Source organism: Harpegnathos saltator, unplaced genomic scaffold, assembly GCF_003227715.2.
Source record: "Harpegnathos saltator strain DR-91 unplaced genomic scaffold, Hsal_v8.6 scaffold555, whole genome shotgun sequence".
Taxonomy (NCBI): domain Eukaryota; kingdom Metazoa; phylum Arthropoda; class Insecta; order Hymenoptera; family Formicidae; genus Harpegnathos; species Harpegnathos saltator.
In genome coordinates this window covers 785730-808532 of record NW_020230377.1, presented here as the reverse complement: position 1 = coordinate 808532, position 22803 = coordinate 785730, and the positions used below count along the sequence as shown (strand labels likewise).

The following is a 22803-nucleotide window of genomic DNA, read 5'->3' as shown; positions in this document are numbered from 1 at the left end:
AAGCGCTCTCTGATCACTTTGTTCTACTGAACGCGGCCATTGGCTGCATTCAGCAGACTCAACAGTTGGACAACATTACTAGATTTTCCATTGAATCTCGCTCCTGATTGGTCAATATTTCTGGATCTATGAAGAATCTAAAAGAATGCTCCAATCACAGACAGTAATCACTAAGCGCTCTCTGATCACTTTGTTCTACTGAACGCGGCCAATGTCCACGATTCTTTACTGGTTGCGTTCCGATATTCACTGCCAACACTGAAAATCTATAGGGCCAGCAGGCTTATTCTGAAATTTTTTTGCGTTATAACTTCATTAACGAAATTTGCGTTAACTTACAACGCATTATTCTTGAGAATCCTATTCTATAAAGCCAGCGGCACACGGTGCTTGTTTTCGTGCTGGATTGCTTGCTGGATGAAAATACTGCGTTCTGATTGGTGCATTTCCGAAGATGGATGGAAATGCACCAATCAGAACGCAGTATTTTCATCCAGCAAGCAATCCAGCACGAAAACAAGCACCGTGTGCCGCTCGCTTAAGCTACGTTAGTGCCTTGCGTTATGAGTCGTCTGTTCTTCGGGCATCTTCGGGAATATAATGCAAATTGCGAAGGAACTAGGAGGTAATGATGACGCAATAATCTATATACCAATCATAGCGAAAGATTTAAAATATTTCAATCGGCTTAAGTAAAGTTGTTTGTTCCGGATTATTGAAGAAATCCGATTACGAAAGAAGAAGAAGAGGCTGTTTACGCTGTTTGTACACATATACCAAAGAAAAACAAGGTTATGTATATTTTCAAGGTTATGTATATTTTACTTACTATATATATAACATATATTAGGCTATGTGCACACATTTGTAATAAATAAATTGTAGTGAGTAATTAATTTGTTTTTACGCAATGTACGAAAAAAATAGATACATAACCTGACTTAACTAATGAACAATATGTTCTTACAGTATGGAAGTTGCACAGAAAAAGAAAAAAGCCCCTAAAACAACAAACAAGCAATTAGATTTCCTTATTACATATATGGAAAACCATACTGCGTTTGCCACAGGCAAATTATCAGGAGCAAGAGGAAAGCCAGTTTACGACTTACAATGGCAGCAATTAATTGAATAGTTAAATTGCTTCGACGGCCCATCAAAAGGTACAGAAGGTTGGAGAAAAGTAAGTTTTATTGTATATTTCTATCATAATTAAAGTATTATTTCCTCACATTGTTTTCTTTATTATTAAAATGCTATTTTTTTATAATGTTAGTATAACGTTATGCATCTTGTAGCTCTGGTGCATCTGTGATAGGTGTCATCAGCCAAGGTTCCAAACCTGCATCGCCTATAATCAAATAAACATTTTTATGTACATTATTAGGTAAATAAATATAAAATAATCGTGATACTTATCCAATGCGTTATACTTATAACGCATGCGTTAAAAAGTTTCAGAATAAGCCTGCAGAGCACAGACTTCTGCATAACGCATAATACACAACGTATAAGAGAATCAACCAATCAGAGTTCTTCATTTCTATCCTGAGGAAGGAAATGAAGAAAACTAATTGGTTGATTCTCTTATGTGTTATGTATTATGTGTTATGTAAAAGCCTGTGCTTTTGCCCATAGTATATACATTGAAATATAACTATACTGGAAGGAGCACTGCCCTATTTCCTCCACTATACCAAGCGGTTAGAGAGAGATAGTTAAGCTGGGACTGGCTGGGACCGTGTTGTCTCTTTCTAGCGTCAACTACCGTGGCTGAAAACATTGGTCTCGTCCTGTACATGCGTGTGTATAGTGCGTGTGACGAATCCAAAGAGCCAATAGCTCATATTTACAGTCTGGATTTATATATGTAACATCATCTTAAATAATTGTAAGATAATGTTAAACACAATAAAGTTAAGTATTATTAATTTCATATTATTTAGTTATTACTTAATATGTAAATTTATTTCTCCTGCATTTTTATATATTGTATATTATTTTAATAAATATATATATCCACAAAATTAGATTTGTACATTGCTATGTGTATACAATTTCATTTTTTGCTATATACATATATGCAATTTTATTATATGCGATTCCGAAAATTATTATTTATTAAAAATCTTCTTTGATCAAATAAATTTTAGGTGTGTGGAAAATGTTTGCAAAGGCAAATGTTTTCAGACTGAATAATATTGGGTTTGGGAAAAAGTTCATGGCGTTTTTTTAGTAAAATTCAACTGGTTTTCTTATAGTGTGAAAATGAATTTATTTAAACCAAATATGCTCCATTATTATCGACAATGTTTCGCCATTTTTCGGGTAGAGCCATGATGCCATCGGTGAAGAACTTCTGTGGTTTCTGGTTGAAAAACTGAATCAAGTGGTTTTCACAGGCTTCTTTTGAAACCAGCTTAATTCCATTGAGAGAGTTCTGCAGAGATCGGAAGAAGTGATAGTCAGAGGGTGCTATGTCTGGACTATACGGTGGATGCATCAAAACTTCCCAACCAAGCTCTCGCAATTTTTGACGGGTCATCAAAGAAGTGTGGTCGGGTGTAGTCATGATAGAAGACACCTTTCCTATTATTCAATTTGGGCTGTTTTCTTTCAATTGCCTGGCGTAATCTCTCTAATTGTCCACAGTAGAGTTGAGAATTAATCGTCTGACCAACTGGAAGTAGCTCATAGTGGACGATTCCCTTCCAGTCCCACCACACACACAGCATCACCTTTTTCGGCGTCAATCCTGGCTTCGCGAACGCTTGTGACGGCTCACCATCCCTTGTCCACGATCTTTGACGCTTCCGATTGTCGTACGTGATCCATTTTTCATCACCGGTTATGACACGTTTCAGAAATGGCTCGATTTCATTGCGTTTCAGCAGCGCATCGCAGATGTTAATTCGGTCTATCATGTTTTTCGCGCTCAACTCATGAGGAACCCATAGATCGAGCTTCTTTTTGTAGCCAGCTTTGTGTAAATGGTTCAAAACAGTTTTGTGGTCAATGCCTAGCTCCATACCAATATCGACATTGCTGATATGCTTATCTTGCTGGACTTTTTCAAGAACGCCACAAACATTTTCCAAGACCCAATATATCGAGTCACGTGATCGCTGCAGTTAGACAAGGGTAACACGGTCCCAGCTTAACTATCTCTCTCACTCAGCTCTGACCGCACGAGACAAAGGAGTGCTCCTTCCAGTATGGTTATATTTCAATGAGTATATATGTGACACAAACTATGTATTGGCTCGGCTAAAAGCGGCCCTCTCCTTTTTCTCTTTGATAAATATTTATAGTTCATGTACATTCAAAAAATAATAAAAAAAATTATGAATGAAAACTCATCCATCCTAGTAATAGAAGGTAACAAAAACATCATAATATTCAAGAGTTAAAGATTATTGATAATTTATCGCATATATCGAATAGTTATCGAAACGAGAGAATTGACTAATTGTTCTCGATAATTCTCGAGATAATTCTCGATAATTCTCGAGAATTGTTCTCGATATTTCTGAAACGCAATCGAATACTAAACATTGAGATTTCTAACACAAGCGCGCAAATTGTTAGCTAAAATGTGTAGAGGAAGTATATTATTCATCATACTCTACTCTTACTTATTCGTAACGCAATTTTCTTTCGTTTCACAATCTTCTTTCGTATCGCTTTAATTTCTTTCTTTACGTTCTTTAGGCATAAATGGTCGTGATTTTTAAGGCTGTATCAAAAGCGTTATTGGTGCGCTTTGTTTAGAAACATTAGCGATTGCCGTTTGAATTAGCCGCCGATAAAATCAGTCGAAGGCTAGTCAAGCTGGCAACTGTAACGATATATCAAGCGTAATGTTAGCAATCGTCGTCGTTCCGCTCTGTTTCTTAATGCCGATACCGAAGATCACTGCGCATATTTCAAGTGGGACAGGTATGTATCTCACATTTGTTTTGAACGTATAATATTTCTCAAAAATACATATATCGAATTATGTATATCGATCATTGGTGTCTGTGCGCTTGCGAAGACTTTATTTCCAGCAAAGAATAATATCTGTCTTAGCCGACGCTTAATGACTAATTTCTTAAGATATTAATCCATAATTGCTATCAAATAACTTCAATTTACATTCGCGAATGTGTACGAAATCGCAAATAATTATCCGCTGAAATTAATTTCTTTTGATAACGATTGAGATTCATATTTCGACGGGGAATAATTATACGGGGGATTCACTGACGAAGATCCTTTTATACAAAACTTTTTTTGCGTCTTTCGTATGTGCTCATAAATTAATGATCGATATTGTCAAACAATTTAAACAGTTTATGATATATACTCCGCAGACTTACCATTCGACACGCATATCTTCGTCCACGATAATACGGAATATATTTTGTGCAACTACGGTGTCACCTGGCATGAGGCTCGTGTTATATGTTCGAGTTACAAAGCTGAGCTTGCGACGGTGGACAGCGATCGACGAGCGCAAGCTGCGAGTCGCGCGATCACCGACAGTGATATATGTAAGTATGAGAGCTCAGTCGGGATCGAGGGAAACTCCAGTGGAAATTCACTCGAAGAGGAGGTGCATCCTGAGTTTCCGATTGTAACTCAATCGTGAGGAAACCTTTGATGAACACAGGCTGAAGATGCAAAATCTCAAGAATGGTAATAACTGTGCAAACAGCGATCAGCGATCATGTGTGGATCGGAGCGCGCGAGGACTCTCCCGACTCCTGGTTTTGGCTCTCGGGCGGAAACAGAATGATGATCCTGAGGAATGTATCGCGACGAAACGTCGTTTTACGGTATTCAAATTCCTCCGACGAGGACTTACGATGCCTGAGCATAGACCGAGTGAGTCACGATGCATCGGTTTTCGTCTCGTTGCGATGCAACCAACGGAAACCCTTCATGTGTCAACGAGGTAACGACCATTTCTGCCTCTTCTTTAATACGAACAACGAACAGAATAAAATTTTTTTTGGCTGCATAGTCTAACTTCCTTTGCAAGGTAAAGAGAAGTCTAGCGATGCAAGTATGAAGATGATGAGTTCCACTCGCATCGACAAGGAAGAATTTATTTTGTATTCTACGAGACTCACTTGGCCGGAAGCTGTGATGAGCTGTCGCAAGGAAGGTTTGCAGATTGCTGAAGTCAAGACGACGGCAGAAGCTCAGTCCTTGGCGTTTCTCATGATACGAGCTCGGCCTGGTATTTTGTGTAAACGATATCACGCGTGATTTTTCGAAAATTTGGCGAAATTATCCGAGCAACTGTATCTGTCTAGAACTTAATTACTTTGATTCGCAATATTAGACGTCCTGTCAATCTATATTTGCACAAAATTTCTAAGTAAATAATTAATAAGATTCTTATTTAAATTTCTTTAAATAAGAAGAATCTTTATTGGAGTAAATTCTTATTACTCGTCTGGAGATCGTAACAAAGATTGATGATTTCAGAATCGATCGAGAATGCATGGATCGGCGGTTATGCGAACGATAATACATGGAAGTGGTTGCCGTCCGGCAGCAACATTTCGAACAATGATTTATGGAGAGACGACAACGGAGAATCTCACGGTTGCCTTTTGTTGGACAGGCACGTGTGCGAATTACCGGTTTACCTGGGGGCCAAGTGCGACCGCAAACGCGATGTTATATGTCAAAAGCCATGTAAGGATCATGACTGCAAAATTAACGTAGAAGTAACGTAGAATTTATTGAATTATGCATGGCGTACTATCTCATCTAAAAAGATCGACTGTCTCATGCACAAAGTTAATCATCTCTCGTAAATCTCAATATTTTCTAAATATCTTTTCTTTTTTCGTGAAGTGTTCGGAAGATTTTGCTGTGCAACATCGTTCTCGGGAATTAGGAAAACTCGCGTAAAATCGCTGTGCTTAAGTGAATCTGAAGTCACTCGCAATCGTATTTACAAAGAGTAATCCGTTTCGAAGGTAGTTTGAATCTTAATTGCAGCTTTCAAGAAGTGGATAAGCGAAAAGCCCGTTCCGGTTTACATCGGAGGATGCTCTTATTGGATCGGATTCCGCGAGCTTACATGGTTCCAAGCTCAGCTTTCGTGTAAAGAATTGAACGCCTCGCTCGTCATACTGGATTCCCCGAGAGTAATTAGCCATATGATATCTCTGATGGAGGATAACAGAGGAGGTAAAATGATGCGCGCACGTCATAAATAATATATTAAAAAAAAATTTAACAGATTATATCACACGTTCAAAGTCAAGTCTTTGTCTTCGCGTAGGACACATACACACACACACACACATACACATATGTTGCAGAAACGACACGTAACATTAAAACATAAAAGTGACGCTACTTACAAGAGAAGTGCGTTCCAATGAATGTCAAGAGTCAATTACTTATTTCGCGCGTTAACGATGATTACCTCACGTCATGACCTCACGTCACGTTGCAGAATTACGACACATTTGGACCGATGGTCGGCGAAAGTTGATGAAACTTGACGGCACGACGACGCGCAGGTGGATTTGGGAAAGCAGCGGTGAACCAGTCTCGGAAATAGGGGCGAGCTTCGTTCCATGGTGCACAACTGGGCAATGTCACAATGATAACGGGAATTGCTTGAACGTGGATCGCGCAGATCACGATACTCCTATCGTGTACGGACTATCTTGCAAGCAGAGCCAGACGTACGTGTGTCAACCTTGTAAGTACATCACGTTGCTTTCTCCGACTGGACATCTGGAGAATACATTCCAGCTCTCTCTAGAAGGAGCCAGGACGATTATTATGGAAATATTCAGAATAGTTTCCGATTCGAATAATTCCGTCTTCGTCAGACAATGTTACAAGACGTCCAAGAACTGTAATTCTTCCGATCGGAATCCGAATAGTTTCGTAATAAGGATGCCGGACTGGCGTTGGGAATCTTGAATTTTCTAACTCGATGCGATAGCTCGTAAATAAAACGTCGGACGAATCAGACTCGGACTTTCGCGTCAGTCCCAAGAAATATTGAATAGTCAATAGTCAGTCAATAGTCAGTCAATAGTCAATAGTCAATAGTCAATAGAACAGTCACGGGCATAATTATGCGAAGGGATGACAGCAAATAAAATTGATGACCGACGAAATTGAAGGGTCGGGAGCGTGCGTGGCCCGAAGAACGAACTCGAAGGAGAGTCCCGCGTCGTTACACGACAACAATCATCTGCCACGGCTACTTCCGTCAGCAGAGACAACGACGACGTCTCATCAGGACGAAGAAGTTAATCGGGAGGAGACTCTTCGTGCCATTGTGCCTTCGTCGATCAATGCGAGTCGAAGTCTTCCGTCGAAGTCAACGAGTCGGTTTAACGATTTGCTCGGTAACAACAACACGCCTTTGTTAAAGAATAACGAGACTTTCGACGGAATGATACTCAGACTGAAGCACTCGCCGTTCAGAGTGTTTGATGGGAGATCAATGCTTTATGGTAATGTCAGAATGTATCCATGGGCGTTTCGTCCTTTTGTCCTCTATCCTTTGATTGGTCGATATTATTATTATTATTATCCACGACATTACCTCCGATCTGATAAAAGAAAAATAATGTTATATCGGTAACATTGGATATATAAGATTGGAAAGACGGGAAGAATTATGTCACGATACAAAGAAGTTAAGTCACTTAGTATTAGAACTGTTAAGAATTAGTACATCCGGTTTCTATCGGTTGAAACGGTGGATTTTTGAAAAAATACATTGTGCAAGGGCAAACTGTTTAACTATTCCTTTTAGTTTTTTGTTCAGCGTTCATTAAAAATATGGAATATATAGATTTACATAAATCTGAATAATTTTTATAAGAAATTATAAGATACGAACCGATAATTTTTACCATTCTGATTGTTTTAGAGACGTTGAGAGACGATTTATTATTTTTCCTAATGAAAGAATTTGCAGCAATACTCATACTTATTCCGCATTATTTTCCTGATAAAATAAATTTGCTGTCGTATAGAATTTTTGTTCCTAGAAGAAATTATCCCCTACGATGAATGCTCAGTACTACGTTAATGATTTTGCGTCCTACGGTTATTTTGAGAAATTTATAAGAGATATTCGACGAGAATCTTGTGAATAAATGGTAACTTATCTGATACTGAAGGCACACTGAAGTCATCGCATGGCGCATTGCCGTCGGGCGCTGAAGCTGTCTACAGAGAATTTAAAGTCAAGAATAATAATATGCAGCAAACAGAGCGGGTAACGGCCCATCCACATAGGTCGCAACACGCAAAACGCTAATGGCAGGACGTAGAAATTAACGAATCATAGTCCATCATTTTTCTCACATTTGATTGTAATTAATCAATTTTTGCGTCCTGCGATCTGTGTTTTGTGTGTTGCGACCTATGTAGATGGGCCATTAGAGGGAACAACGGATGACTTGCCTGGCGCACGTCTTTAAAAATTAATGAACCCTAATAATGCCGTATACCGTTGACGTCGTTACTAATGCAGGGACATTGGCGGGAATTGCCGTTGGCAGAATTCCAAGCTGATGACACGTTATATCCTGCCATTGTCGGAGAGAGATTTTCTCTTATGTTGAACGTGACATTAAAAATATGGACTTTTTGCCGATGAATTTCTGCGTCTTTCGCTTGTGCGGCGCATGGAAAAAGCGGAAGGAGAGCAACTTGATAATACGCTTTGCTAGTTTTTGTCACAGGTACAATTGGTAAAAACAGTTTTACCGCCGATATGTTAAAATCTATTGTATTCGTCATTCGAGCGATATAGATTTCTCGATATTACGCACACATTTTTCTTTTTCTTTCTTTTATGTGTTTCTTCGTAGGTACGCCATCGTCATCTCAATATATTACTTCACGGCATCCATGATAATTCGGCTCGTACATATAAGAAATAACATCGAGGAATTAATGGAAAGTTTGTTCATTACTCTGACTTTCGTGCATCTGTGCCTGAAGTATACGAACTTTTTGGCGCGGCAGTTCGAAGTGCGCGCTCTGTTAGACTCCTTTCACGCCAAGCTATGTCAGCCAAAGAACAGTGCGGAGGAATCGATTCTGAAGCGATACAGTCGCAAAGGTATTTTTATTAATTTTAATATGTTAAACGGTCAAACGATTACGTAAGTTAAATGTAAAAATATGTTAGTGATTTAAATCTTACTAAGGAAACGTCATATATACGTTAGAAAAAGAGAGAGAGAGAGAGAGAGAGAGAGAGAGAGAGAGAGAGAAATACATAAATGCGCATACGAATATACAAAAATTTCATCTCTCAGAACTCGAATTCATTACCAGTGATGAAAAATGATCTCCAGACGGAGAGATTTTATTTGATTCAGATTGTATTGTTAAGAATAGATATTTCTACGAAGTCATCCTTGGACCTCACAAAATCCAATTATCTATGTTGCAAACTCCACTCATCTTGTGACGCGCTGCGAACGAAGCTAACCAGATAGCCTGGTTCTACATGATCTTATGTCAAATGACGGGCCTGTTTTTTATCATTTCACCTGTCTTAGCTTCGGACAAGAGACCTTTGCCGTATAAAGTGTACGTACCATACTCTATCGCACCGCTGTTTCCTTACGTGTTGACATATATCCAGCAAGCCACAACCCTAACTTGCTCGATTGCTTTGAACACGTCTTGCGATACCCTCATTTATGGTCTCATTATTTACACCTGCGGACAAATCGAGCTCCTGTGCCATCGAATGATGGAGACGTTCAGATATCTTGGTGAGAACGAGATCGAGGCAAGAAAAATCAACGCGATTGAGAACGTCGTTATCGCAGAATGCGTGAAGCACCATATATCGATGTACAACATCATATATAAAATACAGTCATTGTTTGTGTGGACTGTCGCTATTTTGTTCTTCTTCAGTCTCGTTACTCTCTGCACCACTATCTACCAGATGTCCAAAGTAAGCATATCTACTCTGAGAGAAGGAATATTTAAGAAATATAGAAAGTATTTACTCGGTGGGTATTAATAGCATATTTACTTACACTAATACACATATATTTTTACACTAAGAGAACATTTTTTTTTCGGATGAGAAGATGTACATTCTTTTGAAAATGCAACTTTTCATAAGAAATAAATTTTTATTTAAATTCTTATTTCATTTAAATATCAAAAATTATATTTAAGTAAATATGTTATTGATACTTACCGAAAAAATATTTTTTATTTTTTATATATTTTTTCTCAGTATACATGTTAGAAGCATAAAATTTGATCTGATGAAATCTAAGTCGAACCAACATGCAAATCACATGGTGATGATATGTCTGTTGCAGAAAAATTTGTTCAGTCTTGAGTTCATCACTCTTACGTTGTACCTAGGAGCGATGCTGTTTCAAACATTCTTATATTGCTGGTACAGTAATGAGCTCGACTTGAAGGTATAGTTAATGATGAATCTTGTCACTTGACACTCTCTGCCTTATTTGATAATCTTCCGCATTCACGGAAGTCCACATTTCCGGTGTTATCATTTGTTTTATTTAGGCTAAATATATCGCGCACGCTATCTACGCCAGCAACTGGACTGTAATTTCGGCCAAGCAACGTAAAAGTTTGCTGCTCGTGATGATGATAAGCCAACGAGGAAAAATACTCTCCACTTACGGAATTTTCGCTTTGCTTCTCAGCACCTTTACGTGGGTGAGTACGCGCCACTTACGTGACTTGAGACTGTGAAGCATGCACAGTTGGAAAACATGTGCGATACAGATTCCATAAGAATCACGCTATAAATCACACGTTCGTTCTTTGTACTTGCGTAGATCTTGAAGACGTCCTACGCCGCTTTCAACTTGCTGCAGCAAACTTCGAGTTAGTACCTCGCGCGCTGGTAATAAAACATACGGTGGCATTTATTGTTCCTTGTTTCGAACTTATCAGTATCGGAATCATATCGAATGTATTTTCGTATCATATTTATAGATGTAGTAGTTTATATCGCATGTTTATGTAGAATACCAATAGAATCGTATTTTTATACTAGATGCTTGTTCCTTAGACTGTTTTGAACGCATCTCGTGTGTCCTATCGTAAGTGGAAAAGAATAAAGTGAGATTCCCTGTTGAGTAATCTTCCGAGCAACTTGAACATATAAACAAATCTGAAAACGTAGCTGCAAAGTCCGCTCCGCGCACTTCCACTGACATTTTCTGGATTATATTCCTCTCGTAAAACTCCCATCCGCTGTTTAGCTTCGCTGACAAGCGAGCGAAATTCGCAGATGAATTGCTCGCAAATAAACCCCACTGATAATAACGACACTTCGATGCTTTCCTCGGATTCGCGCAATATTCCTTCACATCTTTTACCACGCATCTTTATTTCCCAATAATGTAAAATTGTGCAACCTCATGATTTATAAAAAATAACGTACAGATTCGCATACTTTTGTCCTGAGAGAGAGAGAGAGAGAGAGGAGTATATTATTCAAAATTAATACGACGGTTAGGGGGGAAATATGCGGCTAGAAGAAGAAATCCTCGTAGTCCCGCGCGCTCTCTTCGACGACACATTAAATGTTAAAGAACGCTCTAATGGCGTACCATTACTAATTCATGAGAATAGGCGTTGACAACATATGCTTTGCTGTATTTTCTTCTCCGTAACCTGAGTTGTAACATTTCAAAGTACAGCAAGATATGAGAGGGTCATTACTGCCCGAGTGAGACTTTATCGAAACGCAGGCCCGGAGAATTATGGACATACTGCCGCTAAACTTTCGAGTTTTATCGTTTTGCGGCGCGTGGAGCGAACAAAAAGGCAGCAATTCTTTCGTCCGTTTTTTAAGTCTCTGCTACAGGTATGATAATGGCGCGTTATTCGCCCAGGTGAACTGATTTGTATCATGATTTGTATCACGTTTTCGCGACATGGTTATACGATAACGACCATATTCAAAAATATTTTGTCACTGCTCTCTTTATTTTTTCACAATTTTTCTCTGATTAACTATTTTTTTTGTAGTGTCTGAACTAGACTATACGTTTCTACTGTAAATGTTAGAACGCAGTGAAATTTTTAGGTACTCTATAGTGTTATTAATATACGAGTTTACGATATCGGAAGTGATCGAACTCGTGAGGACGCGCGACCACGTTGAAGATATAACAGAAGGACTCTTTGTAACTCTGACTTATGTAGCCCTGTGCTTTAAGTACGGAAATTTCCTGGTGCGTCGAGACGAGATGTCTGCATTGTTGAACTGTTTTCGAGGTCAGACGTGCCAGCCGAAGAACTCCGAGGAACAGATGATCCTGATCAAATACGACCGCAAAGGTAGTCTAAGGGGAATTTTTTCTTGTTCTTTTTTCCATTCGGATGCTCTAACCATTCTCTAGATTCTCTTTACAAATTGCGTCCAAATTTTGTGATCCAAATGAACAATTGACATCATTAATTCAACGTCACTCGCGTCTCAAGATCTCGTGATTTTGAAATTGGCTTGACCTGAATAAAAACTTTCTTGACAACATTTCCTTTTTTATTAAATATACTAGAATGTGGTGTAGATTGAAAAATATATGTTTCTTGCAGCTAGGTGGTGCGTTAGAACCTTCATGAGCATGTCCCAAGCTACCTGCTTGGCCTTTGTGTTCGCTCCTATTGTGGGACCGCAAGACACCGACAGGCCGTTGCCTTTCAAGACGTATATACCATATTCCATATCCGATTGGTACATATACGTGCTGACGTACTTGCAGCAAACAGCTGCTCCATTTTACGGGGTTCTGCTTAGCGTCTCCTTCGACGCCCTTGTTTACGGCTTTACTCTTCGTACTTGTGGACAGATCGAGTTGCTGTGCCACCGTCTGTCGGAGATCTTCGAGGATCAATTCAATGTAAATCAGTATCGGATTAAATCGAACAAGACAGTGGTAATCGGCGAGTGCGTGAGGCATCATCTGCGCGTGCACGAGCTCGTCAGCAGGATACAGTCGTTGTTCGTGTGGACTGTCACGATCTTGTTCATATTCAGCATGGTCACCCTGTGCACCAGTATTTTTCAAATGTCCAAGGTTGTACTAATTTCGCGTCACGGTCGTTCATCATTTCTGGCGATCTGATGGCCGTCATCGATATTGAATAGATTAGAGCTTGTTTTTATTATCGTACAATATACAACGTGTCGTCGATAAAATAAACTACGTTAGCACTTCACTGCTGAAGTATCAAGCTCGCGATGTTAGGCATATCGTCTTAACTATGCATGTATACTCATTGAAAGTTTCTTCACAGAAGAGACTTCTCAGCGTCGGATTCCTCTCATTGGTCCTGTACTTCGGATGCATGCTGTTCCAAGTGTTTTTCTACTGCTGGTACGGAAACGAGCTGCAGCTGAAGGTGACGGGTTAGCGCCCGCCCCGAAGTTTATTTCTCGGACAATCTCTGACTCGAGGGACAGTAACACGCGTTATGCATTTTATTTTGTTTCTTATTTTTTTCGTCTCGTTTTATTTTCCTTCTTACGTGTCTTTTGAAATGTTTTCTTCCTAGTTTTGAGTTCCCTCCATTGTGTATAGTTTGTAGTTACAATTTCGCCTCGAATTACACATATAGATTGTCTGAAATATGCTTGGGAGCTGATCGGTGGCCGATTAGGAACTTTTTTTCATCCATTGCATGCGTAGAGCAAGAGCATCAGCGACGCTATTTATTCGAGCAATTGGACGACCGCCACGTTGCAAGATCGCAGGAGTTTGCTGTTCGTGATGACTATCAGTCAGAGAGGATTGATGCTGTCCTATTACGGCATCTTCAACTTGGCCCTCGACACTTTCACCTGGGTAAAATTTACGTGAACGATGACACTCAGTCATTGCGATACAGCGACCAAACGGAGATCAATGTTTTTTATTGCAGATATTGAAGACGTCCTATTCCGTCTTTAATGTTCTGCAACAGGCATCGGTGTGACAGAGTAGATCAGAGTGTATCATTAGAAGGAACAACACGTTGTACGATACTATGCCGCCCTTTTCACGTGCGTGTATCTTAGGCAAATGTAAAAATTCTTCGAAATAGAATCTTTTCTAGATTTTCTGGTTCTCTATTGAAACTTTTAATGTACATATGTATATATTAAATAGTATAATTTTCTGTTCGTCTCGTACGAGGCAATCTTCCTCTGGTAGCAAGCAGCCGCATGTTCTCTACTGCTTCTATGACTGTTTATTCGCAAAGTATAGAAAACGTCGATATTTAATAATTCATCAAATATTAACAACAAGCCTCAGTGAATACATCTTGGTCTGCACGAATGACATACCGCGCTGTCTATTACGGTAATCTTGTTATTACATCAAAAACATGTCACTCATGAAAACGAAAGTGCTCTTTTTTCTTCTGCCTATAATGTGGAGTAAAAAGGAACAGAAAGGAACATGCTGTGGCTGTATTAAAATTTTAAATACGCTCGACGATATCGCACACGTGTCATTGTTAATGCAGAGATGGAATGACATGGGCGATTTCTCATCAGTATTTTCGGACGAACGTCTCGGTTATTCTCGTATATTATCGAGGCACATTGGAAAAAATATGTACCGACTGAGTTGGGATTAACTAAAACGACACGTGATAAGGGTGATAAGGTGAAAGGATTATGGATATCTTACCGATGAACTTCAAAGTTCTGTGGTTCTGCGGCGCGTGGAGCGAACGAAAAGAGAGCAATTCTCTCGTTCGTTTCTTAAGTCTCTGCTACAGGTATAACAATATCGCGTTATTCGGTGAATGTATTTGCATCGTGTTTTTACGATGGTTATGAGATACAACTTCAGCATATTTTGTCACTAGTTTGTAATTTTTCGTCGACTAACTGCTTGTTGCAGTAGTGTCTTACTACTGTACTGTCTGACCTACACTATACGTTTCTACTGTAAATGTTAGAACGTAGTGAAATTTTTAGGTACTCTATATTGTTATTAATATACGAGTTTACGATATCGGAAGTGATCGAACTCGTGAGGACGCGCGACCACGTTGAAGATATAACAGAAGGACTCTTTGTAACTCTGACTTATGTAGCCCTGTGCTTTAAGTACGGAAATTTCCTGGTGCGACGAGACGAGATGTCTGCATTGTTGAACTGTTTTCGAGGTCAGACGTGCCAGCCGAAGAACTCCGAGGAACGGACGATTCTGATTAAATACGACCGCAAAGGTAGTCTAAGAAGAATTTTTTTTTGCTTTTTTTTTGCTTTTTTTTCCATTCTCTAGATTCTCTTTACAAATTGCGTCCAAATTTTGTGATCCAAATGAACAATTGGCATCATTAATTCAACGTCACTCGCGTCTCAAGATCTCGTAATTTTGAAATTGGCTTGACCTGAATAGAAATTTTCTTGACAATATTTTCTTTCCTACTAATTATACTCGAATGTGGTACAGATTGAAAAATATATGTTTCTTGCAGCTAGGTGGTGCGTTAGAACCTTCATGAGCATGTGCCAAGCTGCCTGCTTGGCCTTTGTGTTGGCTCCTATTGTGGGACCGCAAGACACCGACAGGCCGTTGCCTTTTAAGACGTATATACCATATTCCATATCCGATTGGTATATATACGTGCTGACGTACTTGCAGCATGCAGCTGCTACATTTTACGGAATCCTGCTTAACGTCTCCTTCGACGCCCTTGTTTATGGCTTTACTCTTCACGCTTGCGGACAGATCGAGTTGCTGTGCCACCGTCTGTCGGAGATCTTCGAGGATCATCTCAATGTAAATCAGTATCGGATCAAATCGAACAAGGCGGTGGTAATCGGCGAATGCGTGAGGCATCATCTGCGCGTGCACGAGCTCGTCAACAGGATACAGTCGTTGTTCGTGTGGACTGTGACGATCTTGTTCATTTTCAGCATGGTCACCCTGTGCACCAGTATTTTCCAAATGTCCAAGGTTGTACGAATCGAATTTGGCGTCACGATCGTTCATCACTCCTGGCGATCTGACGGCCGTCGTCGAGTAGACATCGAGTAGACTAGAGCTTGTTTTTATGTATAGCGCACAATACAAATGTCGGTAAAATAAGATACGTCAGCATTTCATTGTTGAAGTATCTAGCTGTGCGATGTTCGGCATATCGCCGTGCCAGCGGGAATATACTGACCGGAAGTTTGCTTCGCAGAAGAGGCTCCTCAGTGTCGGATTCCTCTCATTGGTCCTGTACCTCGGATGCATGCTGTTCCAAGTGTTCTTCTACTGCTGGTACGGAAACGAGCTGCAGCTGAAGGTGATCGGAAGGTGACGAGTTCGGAGCGTCCGCTCCGAAGTTTATTTCTCAGACGATCTCTGACTCGAGAGGAAATAATAACGCGCGTTATGCATTTTATTTTGTTTTTTATTTTTTTTCGTCTCGTTTTATTTTCCTTCTTACGTGTCTTTTGAAATTTTTTCTTCCTAGTTTTGAGTTCCCTCCATTGTGTATAGTTTGTAGTTACAATTTCGCCTCGAATTACACGTATAGATCGTCTGAAATATGCTTGGGAGCTGATCGGTGACCGATGAGGGACTTTTTTTCATCCATTGCATGCGTAGAGCAAGAGCATCAGCGACGCTATTTATTCGAGCAATTGGACGACCGCCACGTTGCAAGATCGTAGGAGCTTGCTATTCGTGATGACTATCAGTCAGAGGGGATTGAAGCTGTCCTATTACGGCATCTTCAACTTGGCTCTCGACACTTTCACCTGGGTAAAATTTACGTGAACGATGATGCTCAGTCAATGCGATACAGCGATGACCAAGCAGAGATCGATATTTTTTATTGCAGGTATTGAAGACGTCTTATTCCGTCTTTAACGTTCTGCAACAGGCATCGGTGACAGAGTAGATCAGAGTGTATCATTAGAAGGAACAACACGTAATACGATACTATGCCGCTCTTTTCACGTGCATGTATCCTAGGCAAATGTAAAAATTCTTCGAAATAGAATCTTTTCTAGATTTTCCAGATTCTCTATTGAAACTTTTAATGTACATATGTATATATTAAATAGTATAATTTTCTGTTCGTCTCGTACGAGGCAATCTTCCTCTGGTAGCAAGCAGCCGCATGTCCTCTACTGCTTCTATGACTGTTTATTCGCAAAGTATAGAAAACGTCGATATTTAATAATTCATCAAATATTAACAGCAAGCCTCATTGAATACATCTTGGTCTGCACGCATGACATACCGCGCTGTCTATTACGGTAATCTTGTTATTACATCGAAAACATGTCGCTCGTGAAAACGAAAGTGCTCTTTTTTTCTTCTGCCTATAATGTGGAGTAAGAAGGAACAGATAGGAACATACTGTGGCTGTATTAAAATTTCAAATACGCTCGACGATGTCGCACACGTGTCATTGTTAATGCAGAAATGGAATGACGTGGGCCATTTCTCGTCAGTTATTTTCGGATGAATGTCTCGGTTATTCTCGTATATTATCGAGGCACATTGGAAAAAATATGTACCGGCTGAGTTAGGATCAAGTAAAACGACACATGATAAGGGTAATAAGGTGAAAGGATTATGGACATCCTACCGGTGAACTTCAAAGTTCTGTGGTTCTGCGGCGTGTGGAGCGAACGAAAAGAGAGCGATCCTCTCGTTCGTTTCTTAAGTCTCTGCTACAGGTATAACAATGTCGCGTTATTCGGTGAATGTATTTGCATCATGTTTTTACGATGGTTATGAGATACAACTTCAGCATATTTTGTCACTTTTTTGTAATTTTTCGTCGACTAACTGCTTGTTGCAGTAGTGTCTTACTGCTGTACTGTCTGACCTACACTATACGTTTTTACTGTAAATTTTTAGGTACTCTATAGTGTTATTAATATACGAGTTTACGATATCGGAAGTGATTGAACTTGTGAGGACGCGCGACCACATTGAAGATATAACAGAGGGACTCTTCCTAACTCTGACTTATGTAGCCCTGTGCATTAAATACGGAAATTTTCTGGTGCGACGGGACGAGATGTCTGCATTGTTGGACTGTTTTCGAGGTGAGACGTGCCAGCCGAAGAACTCCGAGGAACAGATGATCCTGATCAAATACGACCGTAAAGGTAGTCAAAGAGTCTTTTTCTTGCTTTTTCCTTCATTCATATGGCAAATCGTTCTCCAGATTCTCCTTACAAATTATGTTCGAATTTGTGCGCGGTGTCCAATAGATGATGGACATTAATATTCCTAACGCAACATGATATCAATGATTTCTTCTTTTGAGAAATATACTTGAACGTGGCATCGATCAAAAGATATACGTTGCTTGCAGTCAAGTGGTGCGTCAGAACTTTCATGAGCATGTCCCAAGCTACCTGCTGGGCCCTTGTATTCGCTCCTATTGTGGGACCGCAAGACACCGATAGGCCGTTGCCTTTCAAGACTTACATGCCATACTCTATATCCGATTGGTACTTATACGTACTGACGTACTTGCAGCATGTGGCTGCTATATTTTACGGGGTCCTGCTCAACGTCTCCTTCGATTCTCTCGTTTACGGCTTCACTCTTCACGCCTGCGGACAGATCGAGTTGCTGTGCCACCGTCTGTCGGAGATCTTCGAGGATCACCTCAATGTAAATCAGTATCGGATCAAATCGAACAAGGCGGTGGTAATCGGCGAGTGCGTGAGGCATCATCTGCGCGTGCACGAGCTCGTCAGCAGGATACAGTCGTTGTTCGTGTGGACTGTGACGATCTTGTTCATTTTCAGCATGGTCACCCTGTGCACCAGTATTTTCCAAATGTCCAAGGTTGTACGAATCGAATTTCGCGTCACGATCGTTCATCACTCCTGGCGATCTGACGGCCGTCGTCGAGTAGACATTGAGTAGACTAGAGCTTGCCTTTGTTATCGTATAGCGCACAATACAAAATGTCGGTAAAATAAGATACGTCAGCATTTCATTGTTGAAGTATCTAGCTTGTGCGATGTTCGGCATATCGCCGTGCTAGCGGGAATATACTGACCGGAAGTTTGCTTCGCAGAAGAGGCTCCTCAGCGTCGGATTCCTGTCATTGGTCCTGTACCTCGGATGCATGCTGTTCCAAGTGTTCTTCTACTGCTGGTACGGAAACGAGCTGCAGCTGAAGGTGATCGGAAGGTGACGAGTTCGGAGCGTCCGCTCCGAAGTTTATTTCTCAGACGATCTCTGACTCGAGAGGAAATAATAACGCGCGTTATGCATTTTATTTTGTTTTTTATTTTTTTTCGTCTCGTTTTATTTTCCTTCTTACGTGTCTTTTGAAATTTTTTCTTCCTAGTTTTGAGTTCCCTCCATTGTGTTTAGTTTGTAGTTACAATTTCGCCTCGAATTACACATATAGTTCGTCTGAAATATGCTTGGGAGCTGATCGGTGACCGATGAGGGACTTTTTTTCATCCATTGCATGCGTAGAGCAAGAGCATCAGCGACGCTATTTATTCGAGCAATTGGACGACCGCCACGTTGCAAGATCGCAGGAGTTTACTGTTCGTGATGACTATCAGTCAGAGGGGATTGAAGCTGTCCTATTACGGCATCTTCAACTTGGCTCTCGATACTTTCACCTGGGTAAAATTTACGTGGACGATCATTGACACTCAGTCAATGCGATACAGCGATGACCAAACGGAGATCATTGTTTTTATTGCAGATATTGAAAACTTCCTATTCCGCCTTCAACGTTCTGCAACAGGCGTCAATGTGACAAAGAAGATCTTGTATCATTAAAAGGAACAATACGTTGTACGACGCTACGTACGATTTTCACATCCATGTTTCTCAGGCAAACGTAAAAATCCTTCGAAGTAGAATCTTCTGCAGATTGTAGACATTTTTAAGCATATGTACATATTAAGTAATATAAGTTTCTTCATGTCTCATACAAGGCGATCTTCTTGCGGTAGCAAGTCGCTGTTTGTTCTTTACTCTTTCTATACGCAGTTTATTCGCGAAGCATAGAGAACGTCGATGTTTAATAATTCATCAAATATTAATGACTAGCCTTATTGAATACATCTCTGTCCGCGACGCGGACGACATACCGCGCTGTTTATTATGGTAATCTTGTTGTTACATGGAAAACATATCGCATACGGAAATGGCTACTCTTTTTTCCCCTCTCCATAATGCGGAGATAAATAGTCGGGTAGGAACACCCCGTGGCTGTATTAAAATTTCAAATACGCTCGAGGATGTCGCACGCGTGTCATTATTAATGCAGTTCGCATTGACGGAATAACACGGGCGATTTCTCGTCAGTTATTTTCGGACGCGCGTCTCGGTTCTTCGCATATATTATCAAGGCATGTTGGGAAAAGTAAGTACCGACTGAGTTGAGATTAGAAACGTGAAACGACTTGTAGTAAGACGAGGGAATTATGGACATCCTACCGGTGAACTTCAAAGTTCTGTGGTTCTGCGGCGCGTGGAAGGAGCGGAAAGACGAGAATATAGTTCTCGCGTTCTTGTATACTTGTTACAGGTAGTTATGAGCAACGTTCAATTAGAAAATAAAAATGGAAATTGGAAGAAAGTTGGATTAAAGGTGCAGGTCGCATGCAATTTTATTCGAGCGTGGGAATTTGTAGAAAATGAACGTTTCGGAGATAAAAATCCTCCCGACCTCGAAGAATTGGCTCAAGCTTATTTTGATTACGATGTTGATGTTCGCAGGTACGCGGTTTTCCTTTTGATATACGAGTCCACGATATTCGAGGTGATAGAATTATTTCGCACGCGCAATCATATGAGCGACGTGACGGAAGGACTCTTCCTGACGTCGACTTTTGTAACGTTGTGCCTGAAATACGCGAACTTCCTGCTGCGAAGAAACGAACTGTCGGCGCTGTTGGAATATCTGCGTATGAAAATATGCCAGCCGAGGAATTTCAAGGAGAGACTAATAATAGACGCACATAGTCGGAAAGGTAATAGAATAATCGTCGCGATCCTGATGTCAGGATCTGCATGTTCGTGCCATTCGATCGTCCATGCGAAATAAATTCCCGACGATCGGGCGATCACGACCGTGTAATTTTCGCTTGCGATTAAAAAAAATTCTTAAAGTCATTTGTGCGACTTTCCGTATGGTAAAGGGGAAAAAGAAGAGGAATCAAATTTATTAATAATTATAATTCTTAAATAAAAAATAAATAATAAGAATCGGATTGACCGATAAAAATCGACAGCTGGTTTTGGAGAGAACGAGAAATTGCCTTCGCGGATACGTTCCTGCCATTCTAATTTAACCGATATATTTATGACACCGAAAATGAATGATACAGCAAGTGGTCGAAACGTACGTTTGCGTGGAGGAAAGTTTTCACTTCACTTCTTGTTCGATGCAACGAAACATTTCTGTGCGCTCCAAGATTGGCCGTCCTGTTAAAAAATCACGTCCTCTAATCACACCGATCGAAATAATTCGTCACAGCCAAGTGGAGCGCTCTCTCCTTCCTGATAATCTCGCAGGCGACTAGTCTGGCCTTGATGATCGCGCCAGTTCTGGAAACAAATGCAGAAGAACGAGTGCTGCCCCTGAAATTGTATGTCCCTTATTCTATCACGAGATTGTTCCCGTACGCGGCTACGTATCTGCAGCACGTTCTAACGCTTTTCTACGCGGTGATGCTCAACGTCTCCTTCGACTCTCTCGTTTACGGCCTGACGATACACGCGTGCGGGCAGATCGAGTTGCTCGGTCGCCGATTAAAGGACGATCTCGCAGCCTCGGAGACTCTCGAGATGAGACCGGGCTCGAACACGTCGATCGAAGAGTGCGTCAGGCATCATGTACTCATGCACGCTTTTGTGAAGAGAGTAGGAGCGCTGTTCGTATGGACGGTCGCGGTCCTCTTCTTCTTCAGTCTGATCATTTTCTGCACCAGCATTTTCCTCATAACGAAGGTGGAGAGACAGAAGTATATTCGTACGGGATTAACACGCAGTTGATCTAGCTTTCACTTACGACCAAGTCAAGCTTTTTACAGTAGATATACATGTCACTCCGTGCGGTAGAGAGCTTCACGGTTTGTATGTCCCGTCGCGTGTTCTTTCGTGCGTTCCTCAATTCTGCCTATTTTCTTTTGCAGACGAAACTCTTCAGCGTCGAGTTTTTTTCTCTGATATTATACTTTAGCGGTATAATGTTGCAAATATTTTTTTACTGCTGGTACGGGAATGAGCTTGAACTGAAGGTGAAACGATTAATGCAATATTTTCATGTTTTACGTTCAGTGTCGTTACTCGTGGAGAGCGTCGTTTATCCTGCGAAAAGATGTCATATTAACGTACAGATGAAGACGTGCGGTTTCTGTTTGCAGAGCAGTGGAATCGCGAGAGCTATTTATTTTAGCAATTGGACGATGGTGACGCCGCAGGAACGCAAGTCTTTGATGCTCATTATGATAAACTGTCAGAAGGGATTCGTATTTTCCTATCATGGGACATTCACGTTGTGTCTGGACACTTTTACTTGGGTAAGCCGGCAGCAGCAACTAGATAGCAGCAATAAGTATGTGTTTAAATTGATCGTCAGTTTGCCACAGTCAGAGCCAATGGCTCTCGGGCTTATTGCTATCGCTACTGCTATTTATCTCCAAGTGAATGTGAGAAAGAAGGCGAAGCAAGAACTACACGGATATAGAGATATCGTGATGACGTAACTCGAATTTCGTTTCCTCAGATTTTCAAGACGTCTTACTCGGCTTTCAATCTTCTGCAGCAAGCGTCGGATTAATCAACGTTCGCATCAACGTGT

The 22803-nt window shown here is 40.6% G+C and overlaps 5 protein-coding genes and 1 long non-coding RNA gene across 10 annotated transcripts; all 6 read left to right on the top strand.

Annotated features, from left to right (window-relative positions):
- Nucleotides 1-579: 579 nt before the first annotated feature.
- LOC105182292 (uncharacterized) lies at nt 580-1479 on the top strand. The gene is made up of 4 exons (XR_003113659.1): nt 580-809; nt 970-1183; nt 1299-1387; nt 1456-1479. It is a non-coding gene; the product is annotated as an uncharacterized LOC105182292 (long non-coding RNA).
- A 2226-nt stretch (nt 1480-3705) lies between these two features.
- LOC105182270 (uncharacterized) lies at nt 3706-7798 on the top strand. Of its 3 annotated transcripts, none has more exons than XM_011139596.2 (8): nt 3706-3939; nt 4356-4535; nt 4655-4939; nt 5027-5227; nt 5479-5691; nt 6001-6192; nt 6464-6715; nt 7149-7798. In XM_011139596.2, the coding sequence occupies exons 3-8, from the start codon at nt 4678-4680 to the stop codon at nt 7613-7615; spliced, it is 1587 nt and encodes a 528-aa protein (XP_011137898.2). In that variant the 5' UTR covers nt 3706-3939; nt 4356-4535; nt 4655-4677; the 3' UTR covers nt 7616-7798. The 3 variants fall into 3 exon arrangements, with proteins under 3 accessions (XP_011137898.2, XP_025159315.1, XP_025159314.1); XM_025303530.1 differs by having other exon boundaries at nt 7109-7248; XM_025303529.1 differs by having other exon boundaries at nt 4356-4939.
- An 807-nt stretch (nt 7799-8605) lies between these two features.
- On the top strand, nt 8606-11136 carry LOC105182293 (odorant receptor 46a-like). The gene is made up of 6 exons (XM_011139625.3): nt 8606-8726; nt 8856-9109; nt 9480-9961; nt 10341-10445; nt 10552-10707; nt 10830-11136. Exons 1-6 carry the CDS (start codon nt 8623-8625, stop codon nt 10881-10883), a joined length of 1155 nt encoding a protein of 384 aa, XP_011137927.2. The 5' UTR covers nt 8606-8622; the 3' UTR covers nt 10884-11136.
- A 55-nt stretch (nt 11137-11191) lies between these two features.
- On the top strand, nt 11192-19790 carry LOC105182294 (uncharacterized). The gene is made up of 16 exons (XM_025303522.1): nt 11192-11866; nt 12089-12342; nt 12601-13082; nt 13303-13407; nt 13695-13850; nt 15108-15228; nt 15481-15942; nt 16121-16296; nt 16602-16757; nt 16837-16892; nt 17576-17683; nt 17868-18121; nt 18331-18812; nt 19048-19152; nt 19458-19613; nt 19696-19790. The coding sequence occupies exons 1-16, from the start codon at nt 11763-11765 to the stop codon at nt 19747-19749; spliced, it is 3231 nt and encodes a 1076-aa protein (XP_025159307.1). The 5' UTR covers nt 11192-11762; the 3' UTR covers nt 19750-19790.
- On the top strand, nt 14853-17010 carry LOC109503753 (odorant receptor 46a-like). 3 transcript variants are annotated; one of them, XR_003113658.1, is made up of 5 exons: nt 14853-15228; nt 15481-15962; nt 16192-16307; nt 16602-16757; nt 16837-16856. XR_003113658.1 is itself a non-coding variant. In XM_025303533.1 (5 exons), the coding sequence occupies exons 1-5, from the start codon at nt 14949-14951 to the stop codon at nt 16894-16896; spliced, it is 1083 nt and encodes a 360-aa protein (XP_025159318.1). In that variant the 5' UTR covers nt 14853-14948; the 3' UTR covers nt 16897-17010. The 3 variants fall into 3 exon arrangements, 2 of the variants coding, with proteins under 2 accessions (XP_025159318.1, XP_025159319.1); XM_025303533.1 differs by having other exon boundaries at nt 16192-16296; nt 16837-17010; XM_025303534.1 differs by lacking the exon at nt 16837-16856 and having other exon boundaries at nt 16531-16632.
- A 36-nt stretch (nt 19791-19826) lies between the features above and the next one.
- LOC105182296 (odorant receptor 82a) lies at nt 19827-22797 on the top strand. Its single transcript, XM_019840969.2, has 6 exons — nt 19827-20526; nt 20718-20971; nt 21478-21950; nt 22136-22240; nt 22367-22522; nt 22729-22797. The coding sequence occupies exons 1-6, from the start codon at nt 20423-20425 to the stop codon at nt 22780-22782; spliced, it is 1146 nt and encodes a 381-aa protein (XP_019696528.1). The 5' UTR covers nt 19827-20422; the 3' UTR covers nt 22783-22797.
- The last annotated feature ends 6 nt before the right edge of the window (nt 22798-22803 follow it).